The 17,668-nt window shown below is 45.8% G+C and overlaps 2 protein-coding genes across 4 annotated transcripts in view; one reads left to right on the top strand and one right to left on the bottom strand.

The window, feature by feature from the left end:
- The window catches only part of DUS2 (dihydrouridine synthase 2), a 507,948-nt gene extending 493,355 nt beyond the window's left edge, over positions 1-14,593 (bottom strand). For 2 of the 3 annotated variants that reach the window (XM_078669057.1, XM_078669059.1), the window contains exon 1: positions 14,454-14,593. The gene's annotated coding sequence lies outside the window, so the exon portion shown is untranslated. Of the gene's footprint in view, positions 1-14,373 lie in introns of all 3 variants that reach the window. The other variant, XM_078669058.1, reaches the window with a different exon arrangement.
- Positions 14,594-15,031: 438 nt separating this feature from the next.
- On the top strand, positions 15,032-17,247 carry DDX28 (DEAD-box helicase 28). Its single transcript, XM_078668651.1, has one exon. It carries the CDS (start codon positions 15,103-15,105, stop codon positions 16,975-16,977), a length of 1,875 nt encoding a protein of 624 aa, XP_078524777.1. The 5' UTR covers positions 15,032-15,102; the 3' UTR covers positions 16,978-17,247.
- The last annotated feature ends 421 nt before the right edge of the window (positions 17,248-17,668 follow it).

The raw sequence follows: 17,668 nt of genomic DNA, 5'->3' as shown, positions 1-17,668 counted from the left end.
TAGCGATCTAAGAGTGAGAGAGGGGACATAGGGGATCAGCAGTTTCTCCAAGATTTGTGGGGAAGTACCCTTGAGGATTTTAAATGCAAGGCAGAGAACCTTGAATCTAATCCTCTGCTGCACAGGGAGCCAGTGGAGAGAGCGCAGGGCATTGGACACCGAGCACCGCCTAGGCAGACCTGTCACCAGTCGGGCAGCAGCGTTTTGAACCCGCTGGAGCCGCAGAAATTCTGACTGGTTAACCCCCGCCAATAGGGAGCTGGCATAGTCCAGCCTGGACAGCACTGATGCTTGGACCACCAGCTGTCTTGTGGGTGCATCAAAGAATTTGAGGATGGGTCGAAGTCCTCTGATGATGCAATAGCAAGAAGCCGCCACCTTCTTGGTATGACAGATGAAACTCAGGGAAGGATCAAGCCACACCCCCAGGTTTTTTATCTCTGCCGCTGGGAGGGGAGTCACACCCAACTCCGAAGGCCACCATTTGTCACCCCACAAAGCCACCTGTTTACCAACCACCATAATCTCCGTCTTCTTGGTGTTTAACTGGAGACAGTTGGAATTCATCCAGTTAGCCACTTCCCGCAGACCATCACAGAACCTGGGAGCCTCCAGGTCTGAGTCACCACTCAGTGTGACCGCCAGCTGCGTGTCATCTGCGTAAGAGACCATGGTCAGGCCTCACCGCTTGACGACCGCAGCCAACGGTCTCACATACAGATTGAAAAGGGTGGGACTCAGTGATGACCCCTGTGGGACTCCCTGGTCTAACGGGTAGGATGACGACTTACCGGGCGGGATCGCCACCTGGAATGACCTATCCGTAAGGAAGGATCGAAACCAGTGCAAGGCGGAGCAAGAAACGCCCACCTCCTCAAGACGCCGAATCAGAATCCCGTGCGAGACCGTGTCGAAGGCGGAACTGAGATCTAATAACAATAGTGCCACCGTCCGACCGGAATCCAGCACGGAACGCAGATGCTCGACCATCGAGAGAAGGGCCGTCTCCGTGCTGTGACCCGCACGGAACCCGTTCTGGGTAGGGTCGAGAATGTTAAGCCTACCAAGATGGTCTGTAAGAGTGGCATTCACATGGGCCTCCGCTATTTTCGTGGCCCAAGGGAGAAGGGAGATAGGGCGGTAGCTTTCAGGTTTAAGGGGGTCAAGGGTCGCCTTCTTCAGAATTGGCGTGACTACTGCCTGCTTCCATCTGACGGGAACCACTCCAGTAGAGAGGGACAGGTTGATCAAGGACAGCACCGGGGTACGGCAAACCGGCGCCAGGGTCTTGAGTTGGGCCGGTTTCAGTGGGTCTGCCGGAGATCCAGACTTGATTTTGGCGCTGAGAGAGTCAAACACCTCCAGAGATAAGGGGGGTAAGATAGAAAGACATTCCCCCTCACCTAAGGTGCGACCAACCTGCTCTAACATCAGGGAAGCCGTTGGAAAAGTGCGATAGATGGCTTGCACTTTTTCATGGAAGGAAGAGGCCAAACCCTCACAATGTGAGTCCGAGCATATTTCCACTGCAGTTGCTCTCTTCGCCATCAGGTCCTTTAATACTTTGAAAATAAGTTTTGATGGATTGACAGAATTCTGAAACTGTTGAGCATAAAAGGAAGTGCGAGTTTGACACACTGCCCTGTGGTAGATCTTGACCTTGGCCAGATAACATATCTTCAGATCTGGGTCGTACGACTTCCTCCATAATCTTTCGGCCTGTCTACAGGCCCTCTTAAGAGATGCCAAGGAAGTGTCATACCAAGGACTCGGCTCCTTCCGATGACACTTGGACCAACACATAGGAATCAGAGAATCGAGGGCACCAGATATCCACTCACAGAAGGAGTCGTATCCACAATCAACCTCGGTGAGCGGACCTAAAGGAACCTCCTCGAGCAGATGGTAAAAATCCTCCAGTCTTAATTTGTTCCAGTGTCGTTTAAGAACAAGTCTGTCCTGAGATAGAAAAGGAGAGTCAGACAAAGAGCATGCCGTTTTCACCAGCATGTGGTCTGTCCAGACCAACTGGGAGGAACCAAGAACTCTGAATCCTTCTAGATTTGTGAAGAATGGGTCAAGAGTATGACCACCTCTATGTGTGGGGAAAGTAATCATCTGCGAGAGCTGTAGAGCCTCAAGATCCGCCAGAAAGCTCCTAATAGAGGGTAAAGAAGGGCAGTCCAAATGGAGATTAAGATCTCCCACAACATTAAAATTTGCGCATCCTAGTGCCTCTGTACTAATGTACTCAGGAAGAGCAGCCCTAAAAACAGAGTCACAGCCCGGAGGCCGGTAAATTAATAAACCAGAGAAGGTAAACTGGTGACTAAACGCTATTTTAAATAGGGCACCCTCACACCCCAAAAGTTCAGCGGCTTTCCACTCGCAGGGATAACACCGTTTGGTGGCCATCGCAATGCCTCCACCTCTAGTCGCCCGATTTAAAGTAAAAATAGCATACTCTGGGGGAAAGGCTAGGTTAATTATCGAGGAGTCAGAGTCCTGGAGCCACGTTTCCGTTAGAAAAAGCACATCCGGCGAGCCATCAATGAGAAGGTCGTAAACCTCCTGATGGTGCTTTACCACAGATCTGACGTTTAAGCTCCAGATACTCAGATCCCGTTGTCCTACCCTCTTTATAACAGGCCCCAAGGAGCGTATAAGAGAGGGGGGTTCCAATGACCAAGCACCACACCTACAATGATATGGGCCACAAAGCGGGACTACAGGCGAAAACTCGCAATGTGTACATCGGTCCCGAAGGGCCAGAAGATCGGCCCTACTATAAGTTCTCAAAGGTAAAGTCATGATGGCCAGGTCCAGAGTCCTGCCGCGGGCCACGCCTCCTTAGCGCGGACGGGCAGGACTCTGGCACGCCCACTGCGCGTAACCGCTGCGCGTTGGAGGGAGCTTTAAATAGGCGTCCCTCCACTCAGCCGGAGCGCTAGACCGCTCGTCAGCAACACCCACCCAATATGACTCCACTAGCACTAGGAAGGCACACTACATAGAGCTCTTGCCTATCCATTAGGCAACTGTGAGTCAAGCATAGCTGCATTGACAAGCAAGCTTAGATGGCGACCACAGCAGTCTGTGAAGAGCTGGGTGTTACTGACAGAAGTGCAGAAAACCCAGAGCCAAAGTATGCATCAACCTCAGCACCACTCAAAAACTAAGGAAGTAGCGAGTTGGAGCCTATGGCAGAAGAGAAGTTGCACAAACATCTCGGGCAAGCTGCATAAACTGTCTCAGCAGGTGTGCATCTGCCATCAACCCCAGGTTCTAATAGGGTCACTGAACACTTCCAAATCTGCCAGCAGGTGCACATGCTGGGTGCAGGAAGATAAGCCATCCTGGACCCTGCCCAACCCTCCTGTCAGCCTAAAGAGGCTCTCCTGGAGAAGGAAATGTGCAAATTTTAGCAGGGCAGGCAAAGACCAGAACTTAAGAGCACTGCTTACACTTTATCAAGTCTGCAACTGAAGTAAAATCCTGAGCATTAATGTATCCGAAAAGAGCATCTCGGGTCATATGTTTGTAAACAGGCACAGTCCTGAGAAACCAGGATGTCTAGTCACCATATCATTAAAGGTGCCACTGCTATAAGGATCCATATATAATTAAACAATACTGATCTGAAAACATTAGCTCTACAGTTAAACGTGGGTGCACTTCTACAGCAATGTAAACTCTATAAGAAAACGGTGTCTCTTTTTTTCGGTCAGCGCAGAAACGTACCTATTGCTTGCAATATACATTGACTGGGCTACGGGCCCACTGTTTTTAATCACCTTCTTTTCTTCTCCATTCTCTCTGCCAGCCATTGACTTCAGACAAAAAGTCAATACAGCATTCTTCTGCACCTAATGCTATTGATTGATTGGGTGTGTACTGCCACATCCACTACATTACTTGCACCGAAATGCTTGACAAACTACGGTACTTTACAATCATGCCCAGCTCTATGATGCTGGATCTTGCAGGGCTATTAAGAAGCCTGGGTCAGCCATGAAGAAATAAAGGGGAAGCAAGCAAAAATCATTAGAGGATTGTTTGAGCACTGTGGTTTAAAGTCTGACATCTGTCCAATATTGCCATGTCTAAGAAATGAAAGCAAACTTTATTTAGCAAACTTGCGTCTAGTGGGTGCGACCTTTGGCAATGGCTAGCAAACACTTTTTGGTCTTCGACTTTAAACTTCCTTCAAATGGGAGCTTGCATCCTCGGGTTTTCATTGTATTGGGAGTGTTGGGCATACCTACTGTTTAATTGTAGATTGCTTGTGATTAATTTGGTAATACCAGTATCCTTCTTTACTGAACTCATATCTAGCTGCACAGCATGCTAGTCAGAGGGTTTTGTCAGGACCTGGTGAAAAACCTACCTGTGGGAACCCTTTCTTGGTTGTTTCCCAAAATATTTTTAAGGGTCGATAGCATACTTTTCATGTTAATAGATATTGCAGGGTCACTTAAAAAGTTCAGAAATTTTTTATTAAACGTTTACATAGAGTTAGGAGATCTTTTTAGGAGCTCTGGGAAACGTCAATGTTAAACTGAGTTTTTTAAAACATAGTAATTGAGTAACAGATCAAAACAAAATATGTTGGGGAAGACGGGATCTCCATAGGAAATTTTGTGGAAACTGGGTTATAGTGCATTTTAATACATACTGGGTCCGTAACATTGCTTAAAACACAAAAGGATGTAAACAAAATTGTACATGGCTTCTTTAGTCTCTTCAATAATTGTTTAAGAAGTATGGTGCACTTAAAGCACTTGGTGGAGTTACTGATCAGCAAATGGCAAGGTATGAGGAAAAAGCACAATTGAAGATTCATTTTAAATGAACTTAGAAATAAGGTGAGTTTACACAGGTTCGTATCTATGACAGTAGGGAAAAGCTGGGTCTGTTTCAGCCACATGCTGAGCTGCAACATAAATGAGACATTCCCTCGTATGGATTAGCTCTGATCGAGCCCTATAAGCCTTTCAGAGGCACGACCACTAATGATCCTTACCACTAATCGTCCATTTATAATTTATGCAGCATTTCTGTAGTGCTTTCTGTACCTCTTGGCAAGGCCTGCAAGAGAACGATTAGATAGGACCCAATATTATAGAATGCATGGATATGATAGGGTTTTGACTGCAGTGTCATCTTAGTTGTAGAGTAATCAAGTCATGCATGAGTGCCCTGAAGTTAGACTCCGAACTTGTCACAGCAGCATGTAAACTGTCCCCACACGAGGTGGTATACAGAAGTGAGTGTGAATGAAATTTGTTGTCATTTGGTATGGTACTGCTAGTAAGGAGAACCCTAGTCTTTATTGATGATCGGAATACCAGTGGTTTTGAAATTCACTATTCTGTATGGGGGTAAGAGCCAAGGTTTGAATGCCAAGATAAACGAATGTTCCCTCTAAATGGGATGTGGTTGGAGTTGGTTCTGATGCAAAAATAGTTCAATCCTTTAAGCCACTATTATGCCACCAGTAAATCACTTTATGGAGTCCACATAGGAGCTTGGATCCCGATTACTGAATGCTCTTTTACATTACCAGTAGGCAACTTTATTGAATCAACCCATGAGCAGAAAGGCTAACACTAGGAAGACACATTTAGACCAGGGAAGGAGAATTACAACATATCATGGTGAAGCTTAGCTGCTTGCACTGAACTATTACATTCAGACATATCACACAACAATGAAAACATTCCAAAGCCATTAGATTTGCCAATAGTTATTATAGCAGTATCAGAACAATATGTGACTACAATGATGATACTGCGAATAATTAGAATTGAAAATGCTTCAATTCTCAGAATAAGAAAATGTGAATTAAACATCACTGCGGTCTATGGAAGGTCTTTGGGGCTTCGCAGTCATTCCCATTGTCTCCTTTACACCACTTTCCTCTGCAATTTTTCACCCTGTCAGACCCTTTTACTTCCCACATCCTTTTGAAATTGTTTATCTGGATATTGAAAACATCTCCTTGCTCTTCATCACTGCCTTTTCACTCTGTCCTTCTGCATGTATTTCCTTGTGTCATCTCCCATTCACCATACTCTCTCTCCTTTTCTCTGTCATCTCACCTGTAAAGAGATCAATTTCATTTCCTTACGTACTGTCAGTAATTAAACAATGGTGCCCTCTTTCACGCCCTTTTACAATATAATTGGCAACTATGTGACCATTACACTGTTTACCCTCCATACTTAAAGGATTGGAAGAGCATGTAGTCTTTATGACCAACTGACATGCACTGTGAGAAACGTGCACTGCCATCAACCTCAACTCCAGAACACTAAATTGTGGCCTGTAAAAGACCACCAATACACATGCTAAACTTATCTATATACCTAGAATCGACTCAGTTCACAGTATGCACTGCAGTACACTCATATGCTAAAAGAAAACAAATCTACAAAAATGCAACATCTGAAATGAGCAAATACACTTATGGAAGGCAAGATTGCAAATTGTAAACAGGGACTCTGTCGCTGGCAGTGCTTCCCAAACTTTTTAGAACCACAGCACAATTTTTCGAATGACAATCTTTGCAATCCACCCAGCTTTCATTGACAAGAGGAGGGTGATTTTTTTATGTAACTGAAGCATTGTGTCATAGCGCACTGCCATTTACAGACAGCACATTTTCCTGTAAAGTGGAAATGAAATCTGCACAAACATATAGCATCTCCTTAACAAAATGCAGGATTACGCCACAGAGAACAACTTAACAATCAACTTTAAGAAAACAAGGACAATGTCCATCAATAACAAGAGGAAACGGGCAAAGTCCTGGCACCAGGGTGGCATGCAAATAGAACAAGCTGCGTACTACAAATACCTAGGTGTCAGCATAGATAAAGAGGGATCCTTCGCACAACAAAAGGAAGAAATAAGAAGGAAAGGGCTGGTGCTAGCAATAACTTTGAAAAACCACACAACAGACCTAACTAGGCAGACACTACGTCCTCTTCTGAAGGTAGTATAGGCCAAAATCCTACCAACAATAACTTATGGCAGTGAATCAATGCGTGGCAGGGACACAAAACTATTGGACAGCATCTTAGTCAAAGCATATAGAATTATGTTGAGCCTCCCAAAACTATACCTCACCTGAGCAATTAAGGCTTGAGTTTAGCATTTTAAAGCAATCTCTGGCCAGGCAAGGTGCCTATATCATATGCTGGAACAAGATCAGATTTCTTGCCACAAATACTTTAAACCAGCTCTTATGGCAAGGACTCATCCCCTGCAAGATGCTACCTACAGGAATCTCTGGCAACCACTGGGCTCTCTGACCTCTGGAACACACAGATACATCACTCAGCCTTCAAGAAGCTGGTCTGGAAATCCTTAAAGCAACTCTCACTAGTGGAGGACAAAGACGCCTTTTCGGCCAGATCCCATGCCTGAATGACTTCTACAAAACACTAACATCTCAAAAATACTTCAACCAGGGATACCCAAAATCAATTAAAACAAAATTCTTAAGGTATCGCCTTGGTCTACTCCCGTGCACCCAGAACCTCCCAACCTGGCTGCAGGCACCAACTAAAACTTCTCGCAACCTGTGTAACAACGGCCTAGGAGACATTTTGCACCTACACTGCAGCTGCAAGGATATGTGTCAGGAAAGGAGACAGCTGCTAAAGGTCCCCTTCAACCAGAGAGGAATTCGCTCATGGAGGCAAGCAATCCTGGCATGCTCAGACCGACAGTCTCCACAACTAAATTGCAGACTAGTACGGTTTCTAACGCTAGCCGAACAAAAAACACCATCAGCCGCGGTTCTAAGAAACAGACAGACCACTAGATGAAGTCCTACTAGGATCCCATGGTTGGGCCATTAGAAATCGTTTTACTCAGGCCCTGTCTCTTAGGAGCGCTAGTAGCTACCCACTCTGTAGAACCAAGCATAGTCTATTAAAACAAGCAAGAGAGGTCGCATCCACCAAGGCAGTGTTGGGAAGGCCTCACGGAACCACCACCTTACAACTCCCCTGAAGCACCTTTAGCTCTGACGCGCCGGCAATGAACTTTGCACTAGTTCATATGCGAAAACACTAACTTTTTTTGTCAAATTGCTCTTTCTTAACTGCAATTAAGCAACTCACCAAATGCTTTTACAATGGTTTCTGTAGATCATGCACACGAATCTTCACATTTTAGTACGTTCATTCGGCTTTAATTGGTGCTTTTGTATTGCAATGATTTTTAGGAACTTTGAAAACTTTGAACTTTGCACAGACATACAATTTTACTGAAAAAAAACTATACTGCACACAAATGAAAATATGCATAAGTCGGGTTGCACTGAATATTTATCATGTGTGCAGCACCAAGTAAAGTGTCTTGTTTTGTTTTTATCCTACTAAAATCTTTGTTATTATTACATGTCAGAATTACAACAAAATGTGCTTCATTTTTGCTTTCCTAACTTCGGAATGTGTACAGTTCATTTACATTTTGTTTGTTACAAAAAAATGACCTCTTACAGCCTTTCTTTTCACACTCCCTGTACCCCAGCAAGACTGTCACATAATTCATTTTACTTTCTCTGACTGCAAAGTGAGAGGAGTTTTTAAACACCAATCTCCATGATAAAAAATAAGCAGCACTTTTGCCAGAAGACATAGGTCAACATTTGACCTTTGCTTTGAAGTGCACTAAATGTGCCAAGATAAATACAGAATTTAAAGGCATATTTATGTTATGCTTGGACCTTTGCGACCCCCCAAACTTCGGCTGCCGAACCACCCGTGGGTCGTGACCCAGTTATTTCCTTAAGGGTTTTTCCAGTCATTACGGACACATTGATCAGTTTTTTTCTGCTTGCAAAGTTAAATATATCAATTCAGGGGCCACTAGGCTCCAGTTTCAAAGCATGTTTATTACTACAGGATCTGAGCACTTGCAGGACCCTCCCACGTATAGCCAATTCCAAGCGTCTGCAGCTCATCCAGGCATTTGTTTATTTCCCTACTTGAAGCCTTGCTTAGTCATTCTAAAGTGAGGACTAAAAGTACAAGGCTGCAAATAAAAACACAAGACTGGCTGAGCTGTACTCACATATGGAATTTACTAATCTCTTCTATGAAAGAAGCAACATCCAGTTTTGTTGTCAGGAGTTATAACATCCATCATTTGGAAGTTACAAAGTTGAAAATGCCATTCTATTTCAATGCTAATTTCTTGTTTAATAAAGTTTTTAATACAGAACACATCCACTTCTAAAATCTATGATTATTATATTACCCAACATAATGGTACTTATTTTATTTGAAAGACAAAAGGCTGAGATTTGAAAATGTGTCTCACAAGAGTAGAAATCTCAAAAGTGAGCGCTCAACCAACTAGGCTGTTGTGCCAGTTCTTAATATGTTTCCACATATCAAGATGGGGCTACGGGGCACCGAGTTTGGCTAACACTATCCAAGATGCTGGGAAAGTTTAGAGCTATGAACATGGCATATGTGATGCCATAAACAAAGCCTGGCTTTTTAGTAACAAACCCTATGCAGTCTTGTTTTATAGTTTCACTTTCACAATAATAAATATGGGCTCCAAAGTCTGAGTGCTGTTGAAGAAAAAGCAATACTAGCCGAGTGTTTCACGTGACATGGAGCAACTTGGCATCTATTCCATGAGTACAAAGGTGTGTGGATGCTAGAAACAGTGTAAAAAAAGAAGGCCTGATAACATTTTGGTCTGAAACTCCACAGGCATGTTCATTTCAAAGTCCCCAAAAATATTTGTATTTATTTCATAGCGAGTGAGATGATATTTAGAAAGGTTGGTCTAACATCTCTTCTTATGGAATACCATGCTTACCATTTTTACTTTCATTACTTCTGCTGTCAGGTACATAGCCAGGACAGGCTGTGTCACGAATGGGATTGAGCACTTTGCAGTTATAAACTGAGCTTACCTTCAGTAAATATGGAAAGCTTGCATTAAAGGATACGTGGTGGAATGGTTGTAAGGTTTTGAAAGGGGCCAGTTACCTGTCGGAATTATGTTTAAGAAATTGGAAATGTATCATTAACTTGTTTTTAGGTCGAGCCGGAGCCAGCGCTGCTCTGGCCATCTGTTGTAGGTAGAGTACGGAGGAGATGCCTTGTCCATATTTTTTCATTGGCTTCAGTATTTGTCATTCATAAATGCTGCCGTTTGATTTCTTATTAGGCTTGTTAGTCCCACCTTAGTACGACCATGTCGTCATTAGTATCCTGCCATGGTTACTGGCCCCTTTACTTGGTTGTTAAACGGTACGCATACCTTTTCTTTATTGAGCCGGGTCAATGGCGGCCGCTTAATTGCAATGCCATAGGTCTCGCATTTAAAATGCGAGACCTATGGCATTGCAAATATTCTTTGGGGGGGGGGGGGTTAAACGTGTCCCTGGGGTGAAAAATAGTGACGTGAGGAGGCTCCCTGGGAAAAGAGTGAAACTTGATAGTATCTTCGGCGAGCAGGTAGCAGTAATGCTCCGAGCGTCCATGGAGGGGAGACAGACCGGTCCAGCAGCTTCCCCTGTGTGCTGCTGCTGTAGCCTGTGTAAAATTATATATTTATTTTCCTTAGCTCGCCTGCCTTCCGCGGCTGGTGTTCCCCTGTGTGCCTGGGCAGCAGACACTGAACAGGTGGTGGCTGGAGGAGAAGGCCGGGTGGTAGTACCATCAGAGCCGGTGCATGGCGCAGGCCTGGCTTTGACGCTGTTTGCTGGGTGTGGAGCCGGGGCTGTAGCCTTTGGAGGCCGGCAGGAGTTGTGGCTGCACGCAGGAGGGATTGGGCCGCACTGCTGCAACAGATCTCTCTTGTTTTCTTTCCCCGTCTCCGGCTGGGTGCTCGGGATGGCCTCGCATGCTGGTACCCAGGGTGCATGCCCTGGTGAGCCGTGGCTGGAGGCAGCGCTGAGCCAGCCCTGCGCTGCTCCGGGGAGCGACCCCGGCCAGCAACAGCATGGAAGTGACTGTGTGCTTAGTGAGGTGCCCGGTGGTGGTGCCCTCCGGGACGGCAACCTACAAGTCTCCAGCCTCATCCAGCAGGCGGTGACCTGCTACAGGAAGGCCATCGCCAAGGTGAGTCCGGGAGAGCTGGGGGGACTACAACATGGCGCTGCCCGAGGAGCGGGTCCGGGAGAGGGCCGGCAGATAGCTTTGGGGAGGGCAGCGGAGCCCCGGGACACACGCTCTCTGCTGATGTAAGTGAGGAGAGGCAGAGGCGCCTGGAAGCCCCGAAGGTGCGTGAAACTGAGGCACAACTGTGGGCTGAGTTAGCAGTAGGATGGGAAAATTTAGTAGTCTGGGCGGCCTAGCGGTTTTCAAGAGGGAGCCCCTGGAAACAATTTTTAAGCTGTACCACCCATTCCTAGTACACGCAGTGGTTTCAGAGTATGGGCCAGTGCACCACACTGCCAGTTACAAGGTGATGAGAGTGGCACTGTTGTGCCTCATGTGGAGGGCGATTGGCAGACCCCTATAAAATCAACGAGGCTAGGTGAGAGACTGCAAAGTCTACATTGTAGCTTACAATATATCTGCTCATTTTGTGCTTCGGTGGTCTGATGAGAAGAAATGAAGGATCAGAATTTCAGATTGAGTCTAAAGCATAGGTTAGTTGCTGCGAGCCCATAAAAAGTCAGTGGAAAGTAAGTTTGACACGCACCGTGTAACGAGAGGTCGGCTACTTGCGTCACTCAGCCCTCAAAAATTGGGGCCGTGCCAGTGCATAGATGGAGAGCAAGCCTCCAGCTCAGGCGCAGCCCTTTCTTTTTACATGTGCGGCCCCTGAGACATTTGTTGCTGGTCACTGGTTTATGCAGCACAGTCTAGGGTCACCTTCAGTGTGTTTTGTGTGTTTAGTTCACCACCCCCAATACCAATACCACCACCTAAGCGCCTCTCACTCACTAGTAACAGCAGGGGCACTGTACGAGGCCAGAGCTGCAGCCGAGACCATCCCTCCCTCCATGCCTGCCATAAAGCACAGCCCGCCCTGTACCAGGAGGTGAAGCAAGCACCCTAATACAGCTGGAGTGTTTTTTATCAGGCCAAAGATAGCAATGACATTACGTATTGCCACTCTGCACACTCAAATTAGGGAGAGGGCAGAAAATAGCACCCCCCCTGCTTTTCCTCCTGTGCCGCAACAACGTAACTCTGAGCGAAAGGTGTTGGAGTTCTTTGTTAGTGTTTATAGCTCGGATCATATTTAACTCTCACTTCACACTTTGGGTCTGTATAATTTTCAACACTTCCACATCTTCTTCACTGCACTATTTATCTGGATTTTGAAGACGTCGCAGGCCGGTCTCTTCCTCTGATATTTACAATTGAACAAGCGGTCGAGCATGCCATTTACTGCAATGCAATAGGTCTCGCATTTGTGAGAGTTTAAGCTATTAGTATTGTAAATCACAATGCCTTTTATTTATGTTTTTAAAACCAAAACATAAATCAAAGGCATTGTCATTTACAATGCCAATAGCTCAAATTCGCGTGAATACGAGACCTATTGCATTGCAAATGCTTGTTATATAGTACTTCCTACTCACACCTTCCAACGTTATGTATAGTAAATAACAAGTGTTACTATTACAACATTTATGGTATTAAGTTTCTGGCCCATAAAAACTGAACCCTCGGTCGGCTTGTTTGCAATCTACCTTGTGACATACATACATACATCGGCGGCTACAACGCAAAATGGTGTCGGTCGGCGTCTACAGAGGGTCGGCGGCCAGGAGGGCTCGGAGGCGCCCCAGAATGAGAAGAGGGGACATCGGAGGTAGCGGTCTTGAGGGAGATAGGCAGGTGAACTCCCCTCGCAGACTGGCAGCAAGCAACGTTAAGGCTGACTGAATTCCTCGTGCAGCGCAGATCCCGCTGGGAGGACTCCCTCGATCCGGACTCGCAGCGGCTGGAGTGTTAGCAGGAAGAGCCCCGTTTGTGGTATCCAGCATAGGGGAAGCAGTACTGTGCGGCGAGGCGCCCAGCTGAGCCCTGAGGACCAGTGGGTTCTCAAGGAAGCTCCGCTTTATGTCGGAGGACTGTGCTGCACAGCATAAGTGTAGGAGGTGAGCTGGGGACCCATGCGCTCCCAACCTAGGAGACTCAGCTGAGTCGGGTGCGAGGATCTCCGGGGACTAAATAATTACCAACTTGTGTCCCTGAGCTTGTCTCCCTCATGAGCTCCGGGTGAGTTCGCACTGCAAACTTTTGGCACTAAAACTCATATGCATCCCGCCATTTTCGGACCGTCTCCTAAAGACACTCTTGTCCTATCTGCCATCTTAGAGGCCTTGGTCCCTACGCTGGTCCCGCCAGTCTCTAGCTGGGCGAACTTTCGATCGATCGTCTATCTTCTCCACGGATCTACTCATCGTTTGCACATAATGCTGATGCCCCTGATCCCATCACTCATCACCCCCTACCTCTTCCCTCCCTCTCTTTCTATCTCCCCTATTCCTTTCCTCTCTCCCCTGAATTTCTCTTCCCTTGCCTGCTTTTTTCCATATGCCTGAGCCATGCTGATTTGCCTTTTCTCCATACCCTTTTATCCCTTCCACCCTCCCTACTCCCGCCCAAATCTACTATTTGTGTATATATATATAGAGAGAGAGAGAGATAATTCTAATCACTAGTATATGCTGTATACCATTGTACTCTCTACCATTGCTATGTGACGCTTAGAGTTTATCCATTTGTATTGCTTCCTTGAGTGACTCTCTTCCTTGTGTGACTTTACAACTTGTACATTTGCAATTTTTTTCTGCTTGTATATTTTACGTAACACACGTAATCCTAAGTCCTTATGTATTGAAACTGGTTCTTATGTAAAGCGCTCTCACACCTTCGGGTAAAGTTTGCGCTATATAAAATCGCATTAAATTAAATAAATAAAATAAAATATCAAACATATTTCAGCAGCAGGCATGCAACTCACTATGCCCTCCTACTCGCTGGGCAACATGGATATTAGAGAGTTCTCTGTTAAAGTCTCGGAAGTTCGGATTCTCGGGCAGTGTGGGCTGTACACAAGGCTCTGTGGACGTCTTGGAACGTACACCTATTGAAGACTCGCTTCTCGGCAGTATGTGCTGACATACATTATGCCCCGAAATTAATAAAATAATCACACCAGCTGTGGTCTGTATCATCAACGTAACTCAGAGTGTCAAATTTAAGACAGGATATTGTTACACATAAGGTGGCACAAAACTTGTTAATTCTGTTCAGAGTCCCTAAAAGAAATACTGTCCGCTTTTTTGTTAAAAAATAAATAAACACTGGCAGGGAAAATATTGTTTGTGGCAATGTTTAGGTTGGAAAAATTGCAAAAGGGGACCCTTACTCCCAAATGGAGGTTACTGGGCAAGTAGTATATGTACATCAAGCAAGTTGAAAAAGAGGGTCTTGTCCAGCCATTCTCACCGCCTCGCTGTGCTCCTGGTCTCGTCTCTTGCCGAAAGGGCCAATTACTGCAAAGAACTAGTGAAACTCCACGACATGTAAGTCCCACCAGTGCTTACATGTGGGTACAGAAACGACAGTGCTGTCAATCCAGTGCGAGGTTCTGTGACCTCATCATTCCTCGCCATAAAGCCGGTATTTCAGAACAGGTCCTCCAGTGCCTGACTGATATCCGCCATCTTGCAACAGTGCAGTTCATATTACCTTTTCGGAGTTATATCCTTCAGTTGGGAATTCTCAAGCGTGTTATTTTAATTCCGCTGCTCAAATTGATAAATGTTTTAAGTACTGTAACATAATTAGTCTTCTAAACATATATGTTCTATCGAGCTTCATATATGTATATTCGGTAATTATGTTTATTTCAAATAAGTGAAAATAAACGTATTCCACTATGTGGCCTCTATGACGAGTGAAACCATGACCTAGTATCGACAATTGTTTGTTTTTCGGCATACTTTTATCTTGTACTCCATAGCGAGGTAGTCCATCTTCTATTTCAAATTTCCCCACGTCTAGAACACTATTTCACTTTCTTTACTTGCCCACATGGTGACAGACATCTGTTCGCACTCGTCTGTACAGTGTCAATGCATGTTACTGTAATTTTATGGCGTTTGTGTTGGGACTATTCCGAGAGCGGCTCCCGGTGCTCTTGAATTCCTTGCTGTGGGCTGGCGCAACACCCTGCAGTCGGCAATGCAGCTCAACCGGGCCGGCAGTAATCCGGATTCCTCGTCGTATGCAGCTCCGCAGAGAGAGGGCTTTGGGCTCTGGCTCCAAAAAGGGGCATTATGTGCGCCCTGTTCTGTCCTCCCTTCCCGGTCGCCTCCTCATCAGTAGCCGACGACCAGAGCTGAACCAGCACACCGGGCACACCTTCAAACGGCTGGGCCCCCCTCCGCGCCTGGTGTCCAAGGGCTGGAAGCACCATCTCTCTTATGGGGATTACTTTACAGTCAACAACACCACAGAGGACGTACCCAGCTTGCCACAGTCCGAGGATAGTGGAGCGCCGGTTGTCGGCTTCGAGGAGCTGGGGGTCAGCCCGGCACTTGTACAGCTCCTCAAGGACAAGGGCTTCTTGCATCCCACCGGGGTCCAGCGCCAGACCATCCCCAGACTTCTGGGAGGCAACAACGTACTCTGCGCCGCAGAGACTGGCAGCGGCAAGACCCTCTGCTACTTGTTGCCGATTCTGCTCCGGCTGCTTAGTGACGATACCTCGGGAACCTCAGGACAAGACTGTCTGAGCATACCCACCCGAAGAACCGAGGCTGTAAGGGCTAAGGGCTCCCTCTGGCACGAGAAAGAAGGGGGACCTGATGCATGGCCAACAGATGAACAAAAGGAGGTTCAAGGACTTCAGGACTGTTTAGAGCGGAACGAGAACCATGAGAAGACTTGGGACTCGCGAAGCTTGGGTACACCACGAGCAAACGTTTGGCGCCGACTACGGATGGATGATGGCCCAAGGTCGCTGGTGGTGGTCCCCTCCAGAGAGCTTGCAGACCAAGTGTACAGTGTGGCCACTTCTCTTTCCCTACCCTTTCGGTTGAAAGTTAAATCGGTTGGCGGAGGCAGGGGCATGGGCAGGGTGAAGAAGACCTTATCCGGCCCCGCTGATATACTAGTGGCCACCCCAGGTGCACTCTGCAAAGCTCTCCGTAGGGATTTAATTACCCTACGTGACCTGAGATTCTTGGTCCTTGATGAGGCGGACACCCTGTGTGATGAGAGCTTCAAAGACTTGGTTGAAGAGATCCTGCTTCAGGTGAACATATCCACAGTACATGCTGATACTACTGGCCTGGAGGGTAAAGCCCAGCTGGTGGTCATTGGAGCCACTTTCCCCAAAGGAGTGGGTGAACTGCTAGGACAATTCACTGATCTTGGCACCATTACTACCATCAAAAGTAAAAGATTGCATTTTCTCATGCCTCACGTTAAACAGAAGTTTTTAAAAGTGAAAGGTGCAGATAAATTGACAGAACTCCTGGAAATGTTAAAGAAACAAGAGCCTGGAGCTGGTGTGCTGGTCTTCTGTAATAACTCCAAAACGGTCAACTGGCTAGGGTACTTACTTGATGACCACAGGGTCAAACATTTAAGACTACAAGGGCAAATGCCTGCTGATAGGCGAACTGGCATTTTCAACTCCTTCCAGAAAGGATTGACTGATGTGTTGGTCTGCACAGATATAGCTTCTAGAGGGCTAGACAGTACGCGGGTTGAGCTTGTGATAAATTATGATTTCCCACCAACACTCCATGATTATATTCACCGTACAGGAAGGGTTGGCCGTGTGGGAAGTAAGCACCTTGGGGTGGTAGTTAGCTTTGTGACGCATAAGTGGGATGTTGAACTTGTTCAGAAAATAGAAACAGCCGCTAGGAGACGAACCAGTCTGCCTGGGATGGAATCTTCCATGAAAGAACCAATTCCAAAAACCGATCTGATCCAGTTTGATTCAGAAGAAAATTAATTAATTTCTTATTCTTTGATCTTGTGTGCCTTAGCAGGTTCAGCTGTGCATTGATGGTCTGATATTTTCTAATGCATGTATGATTCTAATATTACACAACAGAGAAATACTGTTCCAGGGATTCAAACTATTTGCATGATTACTGTTGAAAACTAGCCTGCCCTTTTTATTAACTTCCCTATTTATCCAGAATAGCACATCAGTGAAGGGGTGAAAGTGATGACCTCACCATCTTATGTAATGTGGTGCAAAAAAAAAATTTTCAACAGCTAGCAATTTTTAGTTTTCTTCTTTTTTGCTGCCTAAATGATATATAATGAATGCAACTGAAATTATTGGGTTATCACCTTTAACTCTTAAAAAAAATAATAATTATTAGTGAACATAGGATAAATCTTTGAAAATTTCCAGTTGATCTGTCCTCTGGCATAAAGAACCATTTGCTGTCTTTGGAGTTTGACGTCCTGGGTAATGAACATCCACGTTCCGTCTGTCACTTACTACCATCTTTGTCCACTCATAAAATCAAAAACTGATAGACATTTCATTGAAAAAATACTATTCTGCCATAATTAGAGGCCTTTGTCCACTGGCAGACCCATGCAGGAAATACACCACCCCTGTTATGGAGGAAACATACATAGCCACATCCCGTACCCATCTGCTACAAAATTAACCAACGCAAGAAGCC

Source organism: Lissotriton helveticus, chromosome 12 (assembly GCF_964261635.1).
Source record: "Lissotriton helveticus chromosome 12, aLisHel1.1, whole genome shotgun sequence".
In the NCBI taxonomy this organism is placed as follows: Eukaryota; Metazoa; Chordata; class Amphibia; order Caudata; family Salamandridae; genus Lissotriton; species Lissotriton helveticus.
The sequence above is the reverse complement of the archived record's forward strand: the minus strand, read 5'-3'. Positions and strand labels throughout refer to the sequence as shown.

Bases quoted from the DNA above. Each gene is read 5' to 3' on its own strand.
- DDX28 (XM_078668651.1), top strand. From the start codon at position 15,103: ATGGCGTTTGTGTTGGGACTATTCCGAGAGCGGCTCCCGGTGCTCTTG.